The sequence below is a fragment of the Callithrix jacchus genome, chromosome 12 (assembly GCF_049354715.1).
Source record: "Callithrix jacchus isolate 240 chromosome 12, calJac240_pri, whole genome shotgun sequence".
Taxonomy (NCBI): Eukaryota; Metazoa; Chordata; class Mammalia; order Primates; family Cebidae; genus Callithrix; species Callithrix jacchus.
The window spans coordinates 57,631,431-57,651,379 of record NC_133513.1 but is presented as its reverse complement, the minus strand read 5'-3'; the positions used below and the strand labels follow the sequence as shown (position 1 = coordinate 57,651,379).

Here is a 19,949-nt window from a genome sequence, read left to right as displayed (position 1 = left end):
AAATAAGCTAAAAAGACAGGCCCCAGAGTAGGAGAAGGTATTGCAATGTATATAATAGATTTCAATAAATAACAGATAAACTACTTTTGCCAAAAAAGAGACTCAAATGGAAAAAATGAGCAAAGACTATAAACAGGCAATTAATAGAAAAGGCAATATAAACAGTCAATAACATGCAGAGATGATAAGCCTCACTTGTCATTAGTGAAATGTAAAATAAAATACACTTTAACTTTAAAACACTTTAAAGTGTAGAGTGTTTGTGTGTCTGTGATCAAAGTTAAGCTGTTATCAGCCTGAAATAATCTGTTATAATTATTTTTTATAAGCCTCATGACAGCACAAAGAAAAATCCTGTAATAGACACACTAAAAATAAAAGGCAAGGAATTAAAATATACTACCAGAGAAAATAACCACAAAGGAAGACAAAGCCAACAGTAACAAAGGAAAAAAAGGAAGAGAAGGGTTACAAAACAACCAGAAAATGAGTAACAGCAGCTGTAATCAAGGCCCTATATATCAAGAGTAACAGTGACTAAAGATGGTCTAAATTCTCCAACTAAAAAACACAGAATAGTTGAATAAACTTTTTTTAAAAAGACTCAACTATATGCTGCTTATAAGAGACTCATTTCACCAGTAAGGACACAAATATATTGAATGTAAGGAAAAAAAAAAGATACATAAAAAGAGAAACCAAAAGAGAGCAGGAGTAGCTATACCTAGATAAAACAGATTATAAGTCAAAAACTCTAAAAGGAGACAAAGAAGGTATTATTTAGTAATAAAGGGGTCAATTCAATAAGACAATATGACAATTGTAAATATATATAAACCTAATCTCAGTGCACATAAATATATAAAGCAAATATTAATAGATCTAAACAGAGAGAGACTGTAGTACAATAATAGTAGGGGGCTTCAACAACCTATTTTCAGTAATGAGCATATCATCTGATAGAAAACCAATAAAGGAACATCAGATTTAACCTGGATTCTGGATAAAATGGACTTGAGAGATTTACAGAACATTTCATCCAACTGCTATAGCATACACATTGTTCTCACCTGCACATGAACACCTCTCCAAGACAGATCATGTGTTAGGCCACAAAACAAGTCTTAACAAATTTAAGAAGACTGAAACTATATCAAGTATCTTTTCTGACCACAATGATATAAAACTACAAATAAATAACAAGAGGAACCTTGGAAACATTACAAAGATGTGGAAATCAAACAATATGCTCCTGAATAATGTGTTAATGAAGAAATTAAAAAGAAAACTGAAAAATTTCTTGAAGCGGGAGCACGGTGGCTCACGCCTATAATCCCAGCACTTTGGGAGGCCGAGGCGGGTGGATCACAAGGTCAAGAGATCGAGACCATCCTGGTCAACAAGGTGAAACCCCATCTCTACTAAAAATACAAAAATTAGCTGGGCACGGTGGTGAGCGCCTGTAATCCCAGCTACTGGGGAGGCCGAGGCAGGAGAATTGCTTGAACCCAGGAGGCGGAGGTTGCAGTGAGCCGAGATCATGCCATTGCACTCCAGCCTGGGTAACAAGAGTGAAACTCCATCTCAAAAAAAAAATGTCTTGAGGCAAACAAAAATAGAAAATACAACATGTTTTTGCTATGGAATATACCAAAAACAATTTTAAGAGGGAAGTTGATAACAACACTACCTCAAAAAAAATGAAAGCCCTCAAATAAACAACCTAATATTGCATCTTGGGGAACCAGAAAAACAAGAACAAACTCAACCAAATATTAGGAGAAGAAAGGAAATAATAAAGATCAAAGCAGACATAAAGAAAATAGTAGAAAAAGCAAGAAGAGGTAATTAATTTACTTTCATAAGTTTCTTAAATTTAAATCTGATAATACCAAGGGTTTATAGGAATGCAGAGGAAGAAACTCATATATTCTTGGAGAGACGGTAAATTATTGTATCTACTCTGGAAATCAACTTGGCAATGTCTAGCAAATGTTAAGAGGAATGGACTGTATGGGCCAGCACATTCAGTTCCAGGTATACGCTGAAAATAACTTCTTGGCCAGGTGTGGTGGCTCACACCTGTAATCCCAGCACTTTGGGAGACTGAGGCACGTGGATCATCTGAAGTCAGGAGTTCAAGATCAGTGTGACCAACAGGGTGAAACCCCATCCCTACTAAAAATACAAAAATTAGCCAGGCATGGTGGCAGGTGCCTATAATCCCAGCTACTCAGGAGGCTGAGGCAGGAGAATCACCTCAACCTGGGAGGCGGAGGTTGCAATGAGCTGAAAGGATATTTTCTTGACCCTTTCACAGGACTCTCGATAGGCGTGCCTTGTTTGCTTAGCTTGCCCTATTTACCTGTCATGGGAGGTAGCGTGCAAGTGAATGAGTGCAGGAACCAGGCAAGCAAGTGCAGGACCCCGTCAACTGCTTATGGGTGCTGGCAGGAGCAAACACCGTGTGGGTCATGTGGCAGCACATAGATGGGGTGCCTGCAGCTCTTGAAGCCCCAAAAGGTGGTTACAGTGCTCCTTTAGCTCTGCCATCCACAGATGGCTTAACAGTTAATAGCTCAGTGGGCCCTTTGCCTCATCATGTGGGATGGCTGCCCTCAGCCAGCAAGGACAAGGGCCAGTGTGACAGCCTTTCTTTGGGTATCTGTACTTGTGGCTCCCAAGCTCTTGTCTGGCATCCAGGAAAATTGAGGTCGCACTGAAAAATTGAAGGATGGTGAATACAAAGGATTTTATTGAACGATGCAAGTGGCTCTCAGCTGGAAGGGGAGCTGGAAAGGGGATGGGATGGGCAGGTAATCTTCTCAAGTCTGGCTGTCTCTGGTTGGACTCTTATCCAAAAAGTCAAGTCATCAAGCTGTCCCTTGAAGTCAAGTCACTTCTCTCCAATGTTCAGCTGCTTCTCTGCTTCTCTCTGAGTCTGAGGTCTTTATAGGCACAAGAATGGGGGCGAGGTGGGCCATGGGTAGTTTAGGAAAAGGCAACATTTAAGTAAGCAAACAGGGATAGAAGTTCTTGCTTTGGGATGCAAGTTTCAGGCTTTTTGGCGTGAAGGTGGGGTTTTGTCAGGGACCTGCCCCGTCTGCCCAGAATTTCTCTGCCTCTTATTGCTATCAGTAGAATACAAGTAGAATACCTTTTACTGAAGGAACTCACCTTTTTGGGAAGAAAACATTAGTACAGAAATGTTTTTAAAATATATTCTATGTATATAACCATGTGAAAAATTATTAACCAAATTTTAAGTGCTCTAAGTGGCCGGGCATGGTGGCTCACACCTATAATCCCAACACTTTGGGAGGCCAAGACAGGAGGATCATGTGAGCCCAGGAGTTCCAGATCAGCCTGGGCAACATAGTGAGACCCCCATCTCAATCAATCAATCAATAAAAGTGCTGTAGATAAGATTATTATTAAGGATACTTCGGGGTCATCCTAGAGATAATATGTAGTCCAGGAGAAGTAAATCACAATATGATCTGTGTTTCCCTCTTTTACACACTTTTCATCTCCAAAGAAGATGAAATCACATCAAGATAATAAGGTCAGCCAGTTGGGATATGGTGGGGAAAAAAAAAACAGGGATACTTTTTGCAATAGGCTATGCTTTGCTCTAAAGAAAGCTCAAGTTTTCTTACATAGAACTTTTAAAACTCTCCCCATGCCACTGTTTCCTCAAATAATTGGCCAGCTATGCAGAGTTGGTTACTACAATAGCAAGCACCACTCAGAGCGCAGAGCCTGAAGCAACTATCTAACTCATTATACCTAGGATGGCAATGACATTCAGACTTCACAGAGGGAGATGAAACATATTCAAATCACACAGAATATTTTTTCCTTTTAATGTCCATCCTACTTAACTATGATTACTCCAAACTTTCTTGACATTCAATACAGAAAAATTCTTATTCATCTTGCACTCTAAAGTTCATCTGCTCCCTACTCATTTTAAAACTGCTTAATTTTAGGGCTTCATGTGGTCTGTGCTTCATGATTATTTTTGAACTGTTCTAAAAGTAAAACGTACAAATTTAGATCTGTTGGGTATCCTGGGATACAGTATGTGTGAAAAATACGACAAAACTAAGTTGAAATATGAGCTACTGGCTATAGTCCAGCCATCTCTGATAGAAATTCAAACTACAAAAAAATCTACAGCCTCACTTTGTTCCTTATCTCAACCCATATAGGAATAATATATCTTTTACTTCTGCTGCATCAACATTTCTGGAAGTTCCTGTTTATGAGCAAATGAAAACGAAGCCAAATTTCTCACTGAATCTCATTTCAGCATATCCTATTTTCCTCATGATTACTGTTGATGAAAAAAACAAACTCTATAAAATATTTGAAGAGATTATTGTGAGCCAAATGTGAGGACCATAACCAGCGACACGGCCTCAGGAGGTCTAGAGGATATGTGCCAAAGATGGTTTGGTTACAACTTGGTTTTACATATTTTAGGAAGACATAAGACATCAGTTAATACATGTAAGGTATACACTGGTTTGGTCCAGAAAGGCAGGACAACCTGAAGCAGGGGAAGGCCTTACAAGCAGATTCAAAGATTTTCTGACTAGCAATTGGTTGAAAGAGTTAAATTATTATATAAGATCTGGAGTCAACAGAAAGGAGTGTCTGGGTTAAGACAGCAGTTGTGGGGCCCATTCTTATTATGTAAATAAAGTGTCATAGGTGGCTGCCCTTAGGGACAAAAAAGGGCAAATATGTCCTACTCAAGCCTTTAAAAGGTGCTAGACTCTTACGTAATCTCTTCAGGATCAGACAAAGACCAGCAAAAGGGAAGCCAATTCTCTACTGAATGTAAATTTCCCCCAGAAGAGACAGCTTTGCAGGGCCATTTCAAAATGTGTCAAAGAAACATATTTTGCAGTAAAATACTTTGATTCCTTTCAGGGCCTGCTATCCGTCATGTGATGCTATACCAGTCAGGCTGGAATATGGTATCCTTTGCTACAAAGATTCTGTTTTGTCAGTCTTAAATATCTGTTTTAATGTTAATGCTAATCAGTTGTGCCTGAGTTCCAGAAAAGAATATAATGAGGCATATCCAAACCCCTTCCCATCATGGATGGCCTGAACCAGTTTCTCATGTATCTTTGGAATCACTTTGGCTAAGGGCAGGGGTCCATTCAATCAACTGGGGGCGGGGGGCTTAGATTTTTATTTTTGGTTTACATTCTTGTAGTACAAGAAAAGCACTTATTCATTATTCTGGCTTTTTATAAAAATCAGGAATATGCTTAGCATATTAGAGATTTAGTAATTATTCTTTTCATGCAATTGGTCTTTTGATAATTAAAAAACAAAATATTTCAAAGTAAAATGCCAGAATGCATAAAAGCAATTAGTATAATAATTTCCAAGGGGATAAAAATAATCTTTATGTGATGAAATGATCTTTAGTATCCTGTCTAAAGTCTTACTTCATTTTTAACACTGGAAGCAAAATACAGTCTTATTTAAATTTATTGATACAGGCCTAGTGTGGCAGCTCACACCTGTAATCCCAGCACTTTGGGAGGCCAAAGCTGGAGGATTGCTCAAGCCCAGAAGGTTAAAATCAGGCTGTGTCAGAGGCATTCAAACCAGAGGGACTCCATCTTGAACAGGGGCTGGGTAAAATAAGGCTGAGATCTACTACTTTCAGGATGAGATACAGATGACAAAGACCTTGCTTATAAAAACAGCATGTGGTAAAGAAGCCACCCTAAACCCACCAAAACCAAAATGGTGATGAGAGTGATCTCTGTTCGTCCTCATTGCTCATTATATGCTAATTATAATGCATTAGCAATGCTAAAAGACACTCCCACCGGCACCACGAAGTTTACAAATGCCATGGCAACGTCAGGAAGTTACCCTATAAGGTCTAAAAGCGGGGGAACCCTCAGTTCTGGTAACCATCCACCCCTTTCCTGGGAAACTCATGAATAATCTACCCCTTGTTTAGCATATAATCAAGAAATAACAATATACTCAGTCGAGTAGCCCATACTGCTGCAGCTCTACCTATGGAGTAGCCATTATTTATTCCTTTACTTTACTAATAAACTTGCTTTCAATTTACTCTATAGATTCACCTAGAATTCTTTCTTATGCAAGATCCAAGTTCCTGCGGTCTGGATCAGGACCCCTTTTCCAGTAACACCTGGGCAACACAGTGAGTCCCCTATCTCTACTAAAAATAAAAAAAATCTCCTCCAACTAACGAAAAAAAAAAATCCTTCAGATAGTTTAAAATGAAAGAGCTTAGCTGTTGGTTTTTGTTTGTTTGTTTTTTTGAGATGGAGTTTCGCTCTTGTTACCCAGGCTGGAGTGCAATGGCGCGATCTCGGCTCACTGCAGCCTCCGCCTCCTGGGTTCAGGCAATTCTCCTGCCTCAGCCTCCTGAGTAGCTGGGATTACAGGCATGCGCCACCATGCCCAGCTAATTTTTGGTATTTTTAGTAGAGGCGGGGTTTCACCATGTTGACCAGGATGGTCTCGATTTCTTGACCTCGTGATCCACCCGCCTCGGCCCCGCAAAGTGCTGGGATTACTGGCTTGAGCCACAGCGCCCGGCCGAGCTTAGCTGTTTTTAAAGACCAAGTGAGATAAACCAGAAAAATCTGAAAACATATATGAGCTGGTACAAAACATAGGTACAATTTTAAGCAACAGCATACCTACTAGAATAATGTTGCACATCAAATTTATTTTCAGATTTTCAAATAAGAATAAAATCACAAATTTTCAAAGTTTGTTTTTAATTGTTTAAGAAATATATTTACTTCCTATGCTTTTTCCCTAGAAAATTCCATTTGTGGAGAACATACAGCAATACTGTCTAATATTTAGTTTGCTGAGAATAGGAAGTATAAACACCTCCTTAGTCATCCATCCCTTTCTTTCTGTTAGGGAGGAATCTCTCTATAGTTATTACCACTGTTGCTGTTACGTATTTCCAAAGGCATTGCCCCTGAACCCTCTTGAAAAAAAAAAATGTAGGCAAGAAACTGATCTACTAAAATCTTAACTCCCTTTATATTTAACTGTGTTCATTTCTTTCCATTTCCATACATTTACTTTGGATCATATTATATTAACTCAGGTTAAGCTGTCCTCTGAGATGGTTAATGCAGAGTTTTTTTTGGATGATAATCAGAGATGTGTTTTCTTTTCTTTCTAATCTTTTAGGTTTTAACCTTTCCTTCCAGTGGAATAACACTAATTTGACTGTCTCTTCATGAATCGGCCATCAATATCCATCTATTATTTTATATTTTGAGCTTTGGCCTACTAAAATAATGAACACAAAGTTCTCTACAGAAATGTCTGAATGTCTGGTAAAGATTCTTAATCAATAGCACAGTTTTCTGTAATTAGTAGTGGTAGGTAAGAAGTCAAGGCAGCTTCTACTTGGAGAGCTTACATATCGCTGCACTACATCTCTCCAAAGATCACTTCTGTGGCTGAGCCCTAATTTATTTAAATTCTGGCGCTCCACTTTAATTTATGTAGTCTTACTAAACGTTCTAAAATGCCACCAGATTTCCCTGTTTCACATCCAGTGTGATTTGGTCAATTAAACCCTCAAGTCCATAACACTCCCACAAAAGACAGGAAAAATGATAAGGTTTTGGAGAGACTTAAAATCTACACATATAAATAAGAATGTCTTAAATACATTTCAATTGAGAAAAAACTTTAAAAAATAAAAAGCTTAAACAACTAATTGGTAAGAAAAATTAAATCTGCTAACCTTTTGGCTAGTTAGCTTAGTTCCTGCCCCAAAGTCAGAAAGAAAGCTATCCTAGATAAAGTGTTTATAAACAGTAGGTCCTCAAGTAAACCATGTTTGCTTGTTTTTCATCCCTATGCAGGATGAGTCAAGGCCTAGAAAACGCTTTCTTTGCCATTTCCTTAATGGGCTCCATCCTGAACTCAGTAATTTTAGCTAAGAACCAGTAGCTAAATTAAAAAGACCACCTATGGGACTAAAATACCTCTTTCTACAATGTAAGTAGGTATCTTGAAACCCTTTGTAAAAGAAATTTATATCTATAAAGGAAATCTCCATTAGAAGGTGTCTACTTGTATGCATTAGAAATTCTAACCACTGTTTTAAATTTATATAGCAAGTCATACCTTTGTTTAAGGTGCTTTTCTGGCCATCTTGTCTTAACTTTACTTATAAATTTTTTCCTTTGAGCAAGTAATGATACTATATTTAGCCTAAAGTCTTAGCTCTGTGCTTTTGAAATATAAATTTTCTTTTTTCATTTAAGAGTTGTCCCTTTAGATTTAGAGTTGCCTAGCTAACAACTGCTGAGGCAATGAAACAGGTAATTGGAAGAGTGATAGTCTGAATGGGAAAAACAAAAACTATTTAAAAGCCAGCAAATGAGAAACCTTTATGAACACTGTAAGATCAGTCTGTCTCTAGGTCTACATGTGTTATGTGTATATAATAATATTTGGTAAATAAAGCTTGTTTTAAAATTAACAGTAAAATAGAAATGGGTCCAAAATTGTCAGTTAAATACAATGCAATACTTGCTTGGTTTGACTGTGAGCTTATGTTTCTGGTTTTGAGCCTATGGATTTGGGGAGTCCTGATAAGTGACTGTGGTGAGATCTGGAAATATGTTCTCAGTGCCTAGGCCAGCAGCTACAAATTAGAGGAAAGACTAATGTGGCCCCCTCCTTTCTCACCCCAGCTTTGGTTCCTGGCTATTCTGGGAGGGGCTGGATCCTCTTGGTGTCTTCACAGTTCAGTCTTCTGACCTGAGCTCTACATCTGCTATGTGAATTCAGGACTCAAAACAGGTCCTGTCCCCTTCATAGCCATCATGGATATCAGGTGGCTATTTGAGACCCAAGATGACTGAGGAAGACATTAGGGAGGCTACCTCTATCACAGTTTCACAATTATTTCAGTAGTTAAAAATTTTATACACAGCTAACTACAATCACCATGTCTGCTAAAAAAAAAAAAAATCTTAAAGTTATACTACGTTCAATTAAATAATAACCAAAAAATCTGAGTCATTTGTAAGTTAAAATACCAAAACATTCATCATTAAACAGAAGTTTATGTGTATATACCTCGGTACGTTATTTATATGGTATAGAAAAGCTAAATATATTTAGATTAATAAACAATAATTTGAGAAAACATCTTCCAAAACCTTATAAAATGGGTTTCTTGCACAAATACTAATATAAAACAGTTCAAAATTACTTCCTAGGGATTTCATTAGAAATTAGAGTTGCTAACAGTTAATGTAGTTAATACATGTAATTAAAACTACTAAATGTAAAAAAAAATCCGTATTGAGAGTGTATAAACAAAAGCAAGATATGCTTTTGATGAGAAAAGTTATAAAGGCATGAAAATGTGTATTTGTTAAAAAATTGTCTTGTTTGAAGTTACTTAAAAATTACTTTAAAGGAATAAAACAGGATGTAAATAAAACTAAAATACAGAAAGCTGAAAAAATAAGAATATAAAAGATTTGTGGAAATCTGGTGGTCAAAACTGACTAAAATTAGATTAATTTGTTTATAAGGTTTCATTAAAGTTAGGTTTAATATTGATATTACACTAATACAAAAGTATTATTTGGTTTTTCTCTTTTGAACAAAAAAAATCTCATATAGTATTAATAAGTGTTACTAAAATATTTCTGTTCCCTTTTCGAGTAAATTGCAAAACAACAACAACAACAAAAAAAAAAAAGAGCGAAGGAGAGACAGATTGTGTCTCCTGCTGTCTTTCTCAGGTATTTTGATTATTCACAAACCAGAGTCTCCTCTCTACCAAAGAGTAAAGGTTTTTGCTTTATTTGTGTATTTCATTTTTTTCCCCCTCTAACCTAATATTGGAAGTGAGGATTTTTGCTTTTAAAAACATTTTTAGCATTTTGGCAACACGAATGATTATTATTTTAGAGTGACCTGTGACCCTATTTGGTCACAAGTATTTCAAGCCTTTGACATATTTGACAGGCTTCCTAAAATCAAATTTCAACTTCAAAATTAAGTCTTTTTTGTTGACCTCTCACTTTAGGATACTACAGAGGGACCCCGAAGCATCCAAAAGAGAGATAAATGGGGTTTATCTGATAAATAATTTAACCTGATTTGTTAAATTACATGAGAAGCACTGTCAAATAAGAAATAATGTTTAACCTTCTTCAATTTATATTTTTATAAATGTTAATAATATGTTCCAAAATTGTATAGGGCTCCTAAAATTCTGGTATGTCTGGATATATACCATCAGTTATAATTATGGTTGTTATGTTAAATTATTGTAGGCCACCGAAATAACCAAATTTCCTTGTCAACTATGTTTTAAACTAGGACCATTTTAAGTTGTTTCCACATTTAATTGCTTAATTCTAATGCGGTTTCTGAAAAATTCACAAGCAAGCAAAATCCTGAAGCATTGTTATCTTCAAGGAGGTTCACCAAAGGATGGCATGATATGCACCCTTAAATACAGGTTTCTGATAACTTTAGGATAATATTATTTAAACTTGGTAAGAATTCCCTGAACTCTAATGATGAGATTGACTGGTTTATAAAACTGCTAACAAAAGCAGCACAAAAATTAATTGAATACAAAGAAAATACTTTTCCAGCTTTCCATGCTCTATCAGCTGGTACTGAAACCGTTTAGATAAGCAATGTGAATGAACCCCCTGGCCCAAGTAAAATTACCTATGAGAACTCATATTAAAACAAAACATAAATACCAGTTTTGTTTCTTTAATTTAGGTGGATAGGTATTTAGGAGAACATAAGTCTAATGTTAAGTGTGGGCTCACAGAGAACCTGAATGGCTGCCTCGTCCTTCTTGAGCCCTTAAAGCTTTCATTATTAAAAGCTCTGTAATTTTCATAACTCATCATGGAAGAGATAAAATGATCCAAATTAAAAATATATGTTGGTGTGGTGACTGTTCTACATTGCTAAATGGTTTATGCAATGTTTGGTTTGTCACATCCGTAATCCTGGGAAGACAATCAAAACTTCATATTCATTTCTGCCACTTGATGGCCGTTTAAACATTTATAAACAGAACTCATTAAGTTGTACTTTCTTTGAATTCACTCAGGGCAAAAGACTAAATAAATGTGTCCTTACAGAAGAACAAAGACACTTGATAATTGACTTGTGATGCATGACTTTTGTTCAAATTCACCTCAATCACAAAGGAATCTGTGTACAGAGAAAACACATTTAATAACTTCATCTAGGCCGGACATGGTGGCTCACGCCTGCAATCCCAGCACTTTGGGAGGCCAAGCAGGCGGATCACCTAAGGTGAGGAGTTGAAGACCAGCCTTGGCAACATGGTGAAACCCTGTCTCTACAAAATATACAAAAATTAGTTGGGCATGGTAGCACATGCCTGTAATCCCAGCTATTTGGGAGGCAGAGGCAGGAAAATCGCTTTAACCTGGGAGGCGGAGGCTGCAGTGAGCCGAGATCGTACCACTGCACTCCAGCCTGGCAACAGAGCTAGACTCTGTCTCAAAAAAAAAAATACAGAAACATACAAAGAAGAAAAAAATAATTTCTGATAATTTCAACATTCACAGAGTTAACACTTTAGTATAATCATTTTCAGTCACTTTTTATGTATTTTCTATATGGGTGAAACACAAAGGATAGAGAAACATGTTAAACAACACCTTACGGATGTAATCAGTAAAATCCAGAATGTGGGAAACTCTATAATACAAATGACCTACATCTTCCATAAGTAAATGGTGTCTAAGTTTGGTTTCCTTAAAAGCAAGGACTAAGAAAAGTGAAATAGGTTAGCAGAAAAAGCCAGTTCAAGTGTATGCTATTGATTACCCACTGTAGTCACCTTAAGTAGACAACCAGAGTTCAACTCCCCTTGGCCCATCTGAGAAACCATGTAGTTTGTGTATCAGAATCGATCATGGAAAACATTGAAAAGAAAGGGTATCCGCCAATTCTCAGCAGTGTTAACGCCTTTGTACCACCAAATGTGTGCATGTGCCAACATGGTTGAGTGTGCTCCTGCAGGTGTCCCATGCTACAGCAGCAGAGATGCCCCATAGAAGAAAGCAACAGATAGACAACATAGCTGAGGTTTTGTCCTGTCGAGCTGCAACTCTGTACAAATAACTGCTGGGGCAGCAACCTGAGCAAAAAGATGGGCTGAGAAATGTGAGACAAGACGTAAAATATGTCTCACATAAATGGCAATTAAAAAATACATAAAAGAAAAAAAACTGTAGATGAAGACTGAAGAGACATATCAATCAAATACAGTGTGGAGGTTGATTTAAACAAACCAATTGTAACACTTATTTTTTAGATACAAAAATTTGAACAGTGCCTGGATATCTGCTATTAAAGAATAACTGCTGTCTGCTATCTGCTTTAAGAGAAAACTGGTCAGATGAGTATTATTGCTTCCCATTTTCACCAGTAAACAGTTGCCACTAATAAATTGACAGCCAGGAGTCTGTCAAGAATGCTCAAGATATGTTATATAATAGAAGATGCCTGTTCACAGGGGGAAAAATCCTAGGAAATAACTCATATGTACTTCTTGATTTCATCATACAAGACAAGCACAAAAGCACCACCCATGCCTCTGAGAACCATGGACCACGCACCCTTAAAAAAAGCTTTGCCTCCTTCATCACGAGCAATCTTCCTCCAGCAGTCAAGCTTTGCGCCCTGACTGCAACATCATGTAGCAGTGAACAGTGTCAAATGGATAGGAAGTCAACCCAGCAACAGCAGTGACAGTCTGTGCGATCATCCAGCTGATGACAAAATGAGTGTTCCTGGGATCCGGAAGCATTCCCTTTACAGTGTCATAGATACCAAAGTAGGCCGCTTGGTAGACAACAATACCCTGCACAGACACGTTAAAACCTTGGTATAGTCCCTTAATCCCATCAGATTTGTAGATCTTAACCAGGCAGTCACTGAGGCCTCCAAATTCTCTTTCAGCTCCAGCTTTACCCACATTGGCTGCTAGACAGGTACAGGCAAAATCAAGAGGGTACACAAAACACAAGGATGTGGCTCCAGCAGCACCCCCTGATGCCAGATTCCCTGCAAAGTAGTGCCAAAACTGGGTCCTTTTGTCCACATCACCAGGAAGATCTGCTTGCATTTATCTTTGAAGGCAAAGTTAAGAGCCTGAGTGGGGAAGTATCTGATAACATTGGCTGGGTTACTGCACCAGAAGGACAGTACTCCCTGCTCCTTGGGAATACAGACCATCAGTCTATAATGCCCTTGTATCGCTTATCTGCAGTGATCTGCTTGCTGGCATGCTGCACCTGCAACAGCAGCTTGACCCACTCGATGGGCGCTACCGCCATCTTGGAGATGGCTGCAGCCACTCCACTTGCCAGAAGTCCTTGGCGAAGGACACAGTGGCATCTGTCATGCTGAAAGGAAAGAGGAGCCAGGCTACTGTAGGATGGGACTAGGCTGGGAACTGGCTTTGACTCCAGGGCTGTAGGGCTCTACATAGTTTTTTTTGACCTAGAGATACGTGAATGTTAATAATGTGGGCAAAATATTAATAAACTGTCTGGTTAGAAAATGACATTAATATTTTTGGTTCCCTAAGCTCACTTTGTTATTTCATGTGTCTGTACTTTCTTTTGAGACAGGCTCTGGCTCTACTGCCCAGGCTGGGGTGCAGTGGTGTCATCTCAACTCTGCATCATCCACCTCCCAGGCTCAAGCCATCCTCCCACCTCTGCCTCCCAAGTAGCTGGGACTATAGACACACATCACCGAACCTGGCTAATTTTTTTATTTTTCATAGAAATGAGGTTTCACCATGTTGCCTGGGCTGGTCCTGAACTCCAGAGCTCAAATAATCTGCCTGCATCAGCCTCCCAAAATGTTGGGATTACAGGCATAAGCCACACAGCCTGATCCATGTGTCTGTATTTTTGGCCATACAATTTACTCACTCTGAATGATGTCCTTTCTTTCTCCTACTTATAATGAGCTATTATTCATTTTCCAAAACCCAACTCAAATAGCACTCCATTTAGGATGTTTTCCTATATGCTCTCTCAAGAATTAGTTTCTTAGCTGGATGCAGTGCTTATGCCTGTAATCTTGGCACTTTGGGAGGCTGAGGCAGGTGGATCACCTGAGGTCAGGAGTTTGAGACCAGCCTGGCCAACATGGCAAAACCTCATCTCTACTAAAAAAAAAAAATTTAGCCGGGCATGGTGGCACATGCCTGTAATCCCAGCTACTCAGGAGGCAAGGCTGGAGAATCACTTGAACCTGGGAGGCGGAGGTTGCAGTGAGTTGAGATTGTGCCACTGCACTCCAGCCTGGGAGACAAGAGTGAAACTCCATCTCAAAAAATCAAAAGAATTAGTTTCGTTATATCCTACTCCTATAACATACATAGTCATGTGCTGCATAATGATGTTTTGGTCAACAATGGACTGAACATACAGTGGTGGTCCTATAAGATTATAATTGAGCTAAAAAATTCCTAGTGCCTAGTGACTTTGTAACAATAATAACATCGTAGTACGACTATTTTATTGTTAAAATAAATTTAGCACAGTCTAAGCGTACAATGTTTATAAAGTCTATAGGTGCACCATTTTCCATCCTTTGTACCATATTTTTACTATACCTTTTCTATGTTTAGATATGCTTGGATACACAATTACTTACCATTGTATTACAATGCCCTACTGTATTCAGTACAGTAACATGTCATACAGGTTTATAGCCTAGGAACAATAGGCTATACCGTATAGTCTAGATGTATAGTAGGGTATGTCATCTAGATTTGCATTAAGTACTTCATGACATTTGCACAATAACGAAATCACCTAAGGACACATTTCTCAGAACATATCCTCATCATTAAGTGACCTATGACTGTACAAACAATTCTTGTTATTTGTGGTTATGTTCTATACAGTCACCGTGGACAATGAATTAGTGAATATCAACTTATTGCTCTTGGGGAAATTCAGGGTTAAGCTCCTTTGAGCCTATGGTCACAACATTTTCAGAACCAATCAATATATAAATTGGTTTTATTTTATTTTATTTTTTTGAGACAGGTCAGGAGTTTGAGACCAGGCTCTTCTTGCCCAGGCTGGAGTGCAATGGCGTGATCTGGGCTCACCACAACTTCTAGCTCCTGGGTTCAAGTGATTCTCCTGTCTCAGCCTTCTGAGTAGCTGGGATTACAGGCATGCACCACCACACCTGGCTAATTTTGTATTTTTAGTAGAGATGGGGTTTCACCACGTTGGCCAGGCTGGTCTGGAACTCCTGACCTCAAGTGACTCACCCACCTCGGCCTCCCAAAGTGCTGGGATTATAGGCATGAGCCACCACACCCAACCTATAACTTGGTTTTATGTGTATAAAAGTTAGAATATTGATTAGATCATTCTTCTTTTTAAATGTAGGTGTTTATAAATTTCCCTCTGAGCACTGCTTTTGTGGTACTGCATAAGTTTTGGGAGGTTCTATATTCCTTTTCATTCAACTGAAAGCATTTTCTAATTTCCTTTGTGATTATGTATTTGATCCACTAGTTGTTTAAAAATGTGTTAATTTCATACTTCATAAGTTTTCTAGTTTTCCTCACTAAAGGGTGACTTGATAGCAGTTATACGTGTAATGTATTGCCTTCAGAAACATTCTAATTACAGACAATGAATCTCAAACAGAGGGACTCAATTTCCTCAACCTCTTATCCTGGTTGCAGATTGCCATATTAGACTGAAGGCTTCTCTTTTGTACTTCTAAAGCCTAGCCCAATGCCTGATATTCAATAGCCACGCAGTTGATATCATTATTATACGGACCTGTAAGATTTAAGTACTATGTAGAAAAAAACAAAGTAGCTTATAACAAAATAAATATCACAATCTTATATTTCACTTTAGCAGCTTACGTTCTGGTTGCTTTTCATTGGGTGTTATGGATCGCACAAAATCTTCTGGCGTCATAAACACTTCTGCTTCACCAGGCTCACTGATGACTTTCAAGGTGGCAAAATATCTGAAGATTTTGTCTGGTGTGGAGTAGGCTCGAATCCTATTCTCATATTCCATCACCTAAAGTTAGAAATTTAGAAAGTGTTACTATATTAAGCAATGCTCAGATGTTATATATTCTCATCATCATTGCTCATCAATTCTCATATATTTTCCATCTTATTTTGGGGTGAAATTCTATAATATCTTTTTTTCTATAGCTTTTTACTACTACAAACAAATATCAAAAATTTTTGATATTCTTAGAATTGTTTATTTCTTGCAACATACCATTCACATTCCAATTGAGGCAATGCTCATGTAACTTTTGTTTAGGACTTTGTTTGAAGAATTTTCTAATTTCTTAATCAGTGAAGGCTAGTAAAATTTTTAAATGTCGTAAGAAATTTCAGAAGATTTCAGTAATAGGGTACAATGTCATATATATGCCAATCTATAGGTTCTTAAATGCCAAGTCATTTTTTCTATTTTTTTACAATCCTTTTTCCAGAAGACTTTTTTAACACTCTCTTTTTAAAAAATTATTTTTATTTTTGTAGAGAGAGGGTCTCGCCAAATTGTCCAGGCTGGTCTCAAACTCCTGGGCTCAAGTGATTCTCCTACCATAGCCTCCCACAGTGCTGGGATTACAAGCATCAGCCATTGCGCCTGGCCTAAATACCAAGTTTTTATAAAGGGATTGATATTACAGTTTCTACTTCTATACAATTTCCTAATTCCTAAAACAAAACATACTTTAGATTTCATAGGTTTGAAAAGCTAGTAGGTCTTCAAAGACAAAGTACATTGAATGATGACATAGAAAAATTATATATCATGGAAACCCAATTATTAACAGGTCTAAAGCAACAGACTTTCGATTATAAAATTAAACGAACTGCCAGATATCCTTTACATATGACATATTTAGAAAGCAGCAGAGTTGGGAATCACACAAGCAAATGTTGGAATAGCAACAAAATCAAGTATGGCATACATTTAACTAAAAGGCTGTCAAGTTAATATGAAAGTTCATTCCCTTATCTGGTATATAAGCCCCACTCTGTACATGGAACATACAAAATACTACACCAGTCACATAATATTTTAGTGAAAAAAAATTTCTCTCATACCTGAATTTTCTATGTTGAAATAGCCATCAATAAATAATATTCTATCAATAACCAGCTAGAAATTGAGTCAAGGCAATAAAACCTACAATCTTATCAGTTCCATGTCTATAAAGCAATTTACGAATGTTAAGAAAAAACTTTACTGATGTTTTATTTTATTATTATTTTTGAGATGGAGTTTTGTTCTTGTTGCCCAGGCTGGTGTGCAATGGTGCTATCTCAGCTCACTGCAACCTCTGCCTCCTGGGTTCAAGCAATTCTCCTGCCTCAGCCTCCCAAGTAGCTGGGCTTACAGGCGTCCACCACTATACCTGGCTAATTTTGTGTTTTTAGTAGAGATGAGTTTCACCATGTTGGTCAGGCTGGTCTAGAACTCCTGACCTCAAGTGATCCACCAGCGTTGGCCTCCCGAAGTGCTGGGATTACAGGCATGAGCCACTACACCAGGCCTTTATGGATGTTTTAAATTTGCCACATTAACATAGCAATTACTATAACTGACAGTCCTGGCTCGATGTCACTTTGAGATCATTGGCAGCAGCTGTTTAACAAGGGTCCTAATTCCACATGTGCTTTTAGCAACTGAAAAAAGACTGCAGATTTGTAACCTCATATGACAGGAATTTTTTGAACTCTAACTTGTAATACAATCTGAATAGATTTCAGAGGAGATCTTATCAAAAGATTGAGCATGTGGCAAACACACTAAAGAACTCTGCAACCCTATGGCAGCCTTGAGACTTAGCTACAAGTCTTAAATCAAAGGCATTTTATATTATACAACAACTGTCTGCTGGGAAATAATGGCTACAGAAGAAATACCTTTCTTTAGGCCATCTGTATTCTTGTTCTTCCTCTGAATAACAACAAAAAAAAAACCATTTGGAATGTTTGGGGTGTATGAGCAGAAATTACTACCAACAAGGACATTGTGACTCTGTCAACTAAAAAGTTAAGTCAATCATATACAAAAAGAAAAATAAGAACTTAAAAATCAAGAATTTAAGACAAAATCAGATTCATTTTTGGAATAATAGGTCAAAGAAAGTAACAAACTTAGTGTATTCCTACCTCGGTAGAATTTAGTATATATCCTGCCTTTTTTTACTTAGCATTTTATCTTAGCCTGGTTAAACAGAACAACAAACTATCATATAAAGAGCTTGGAATACAGCATCCAAGATAACAAAGACTTGGAAGCAGAGATAATAGAAAAGCGTTGAAGGATTTGGGGATGTATAGCCTGAGAAAAGATATTCTAAGAGAATGATGACAGTTCATTCAGTCATTTGCCTTACACGACTTTCCGGAGCATCATTAAGACACCTGTCTTCAACAAAACTGCCAGAGTTAACTGGATCAAAATTTGGGCTTTATTTTTCCCATATGAACTGCATCAAGGAGTAACCAAAGAGTACTTATAACTAAATAGTAGATGAGGAATATTGTCTGTTTATAAAATTTCCAATTGCTAAATGAAAAAGGGGTTTGATAAAATTAGAATATCATTTTGCAACTTCAATTAACAAATATAGGCAATGGACATCAATAATTGTTAATACTGCAAAAAGAAAAGCAACTAGACATTATGTGTCTTATGAGAAAATAACATAGTACCACCACTAACCTTGCTGCAGGGATCAAACCTGAGTCTGACTGAGCCTCAGAATCCAGCTGCCAACATTCAGGTAATATAGAGAAAAGAGGAACATGGTGAAGTGCACTGTGAAAAGCATCAGTAAAACCTAGACCCCAGGTTAAATGGCCTGCATTCTGTCATCCGTAGTTTAAGAGGCTTTAAAGATATATCATGAAACACAACAGGCAAGATTAAACTATATGTCTAGGAATAAACATTGGAGTGGGAAAACTATGAAGAACAAAAATAAATGGTTACTATAAAAATCATTTTAGGTTTCTTATATCTGCATAAAACAAGAGTAAAACAATTATTTTTTAAAAATACAGACATTGGCTTACGCCTTTAATCCCAACACTTTGGGAGGCCAAGGCAGGCGGGTCACTTGAGGTCAGGAGTTCCAGACCAGCCTGGCCAATATGGTGAAACCCCATTTCTACTACAAATACAAAAATTAGGTAGTTGTGGAGGTACACGCCTGTAATTCCAGCTACTCAGGAGGCTGAGGTGGGAGAATTGCTTGAACCTGGGAGGCAGAGGTTGCAGTAAGCCAAGATTGCACCACTGCACTCCATTCTGGGTGACAGAATGAGACTCTAACTCAAAAACAAAAGAAAACAAATAAACAAAAAAAAACAACCAGACATTCTATGTGATGCTGAACAGCAAAACTAGACTCATAAAGAAGAACTCCAAATAGTAAGAGTATTTCAAAATGAAGCAAAAAATTCCCCAGCACAGGAGGTATTCAAGGGAAAGATGAAGAACATGAAGATCATCATAATTATCTCCCCTAAAAAAGAGGGGCTATGAGGATCATTTTAAAACCTTGTGTTTACAAAATGCTGTCATCTTTTAGCTTACTGTTACTTAAATTCACAAAACAAAACAAAAAAGCAGAGGAACCAATAAAAAGTAAGCCCCAGCTTGAGACTTGAATTTTAAAAAGGAAAAGTACATTGTTATAACCACACAAAAAATTCTTCAGGAAGAAAAAAGTTTTTTTTTCTGTGACTTGACAACTTTTAAGTGATATGGACCAGTGGTGAATGACACCATTCCTCCATTCTTAATAGCAGAAGCAAGGGGAAAAGAATATGA

The 19,949-nt window shown here is 37.5% G+C and overlaps 1 protein-coding gene and 1 pseudogene across 6 annotated transcripts in view; both read right to left on the bottom strand.

Annotated features, from left to right (window-relative positions):
* MICU1 (mitochondrial calcium uptake 1) overlaps positions 1-19,949 on the bottom strand; it is a 243,149-nt gene that overhangs the window by 157,505 nt on the left and 65,695 nt on the right. For all 6 annotated transcript variants that reach the window (XM_078345622.1, XM_078345624.1, XM_009009751.5 and 3 more), the window contains one exon: positions 15,995-16,157. In XM_078345622.1, coding sequence (XP_078201748.1) covers positions 15,995-16,157 — 163 coding nt within the window. The remainder of the gene's footprint in view (positions 1-15,994; positions 16,158-19,949) is intronic.
* Positions 9,554-15,979, bottom strand: LOC108594122 (ADP/ATP translocase 2 pseudogene; annotated as a pseudogene).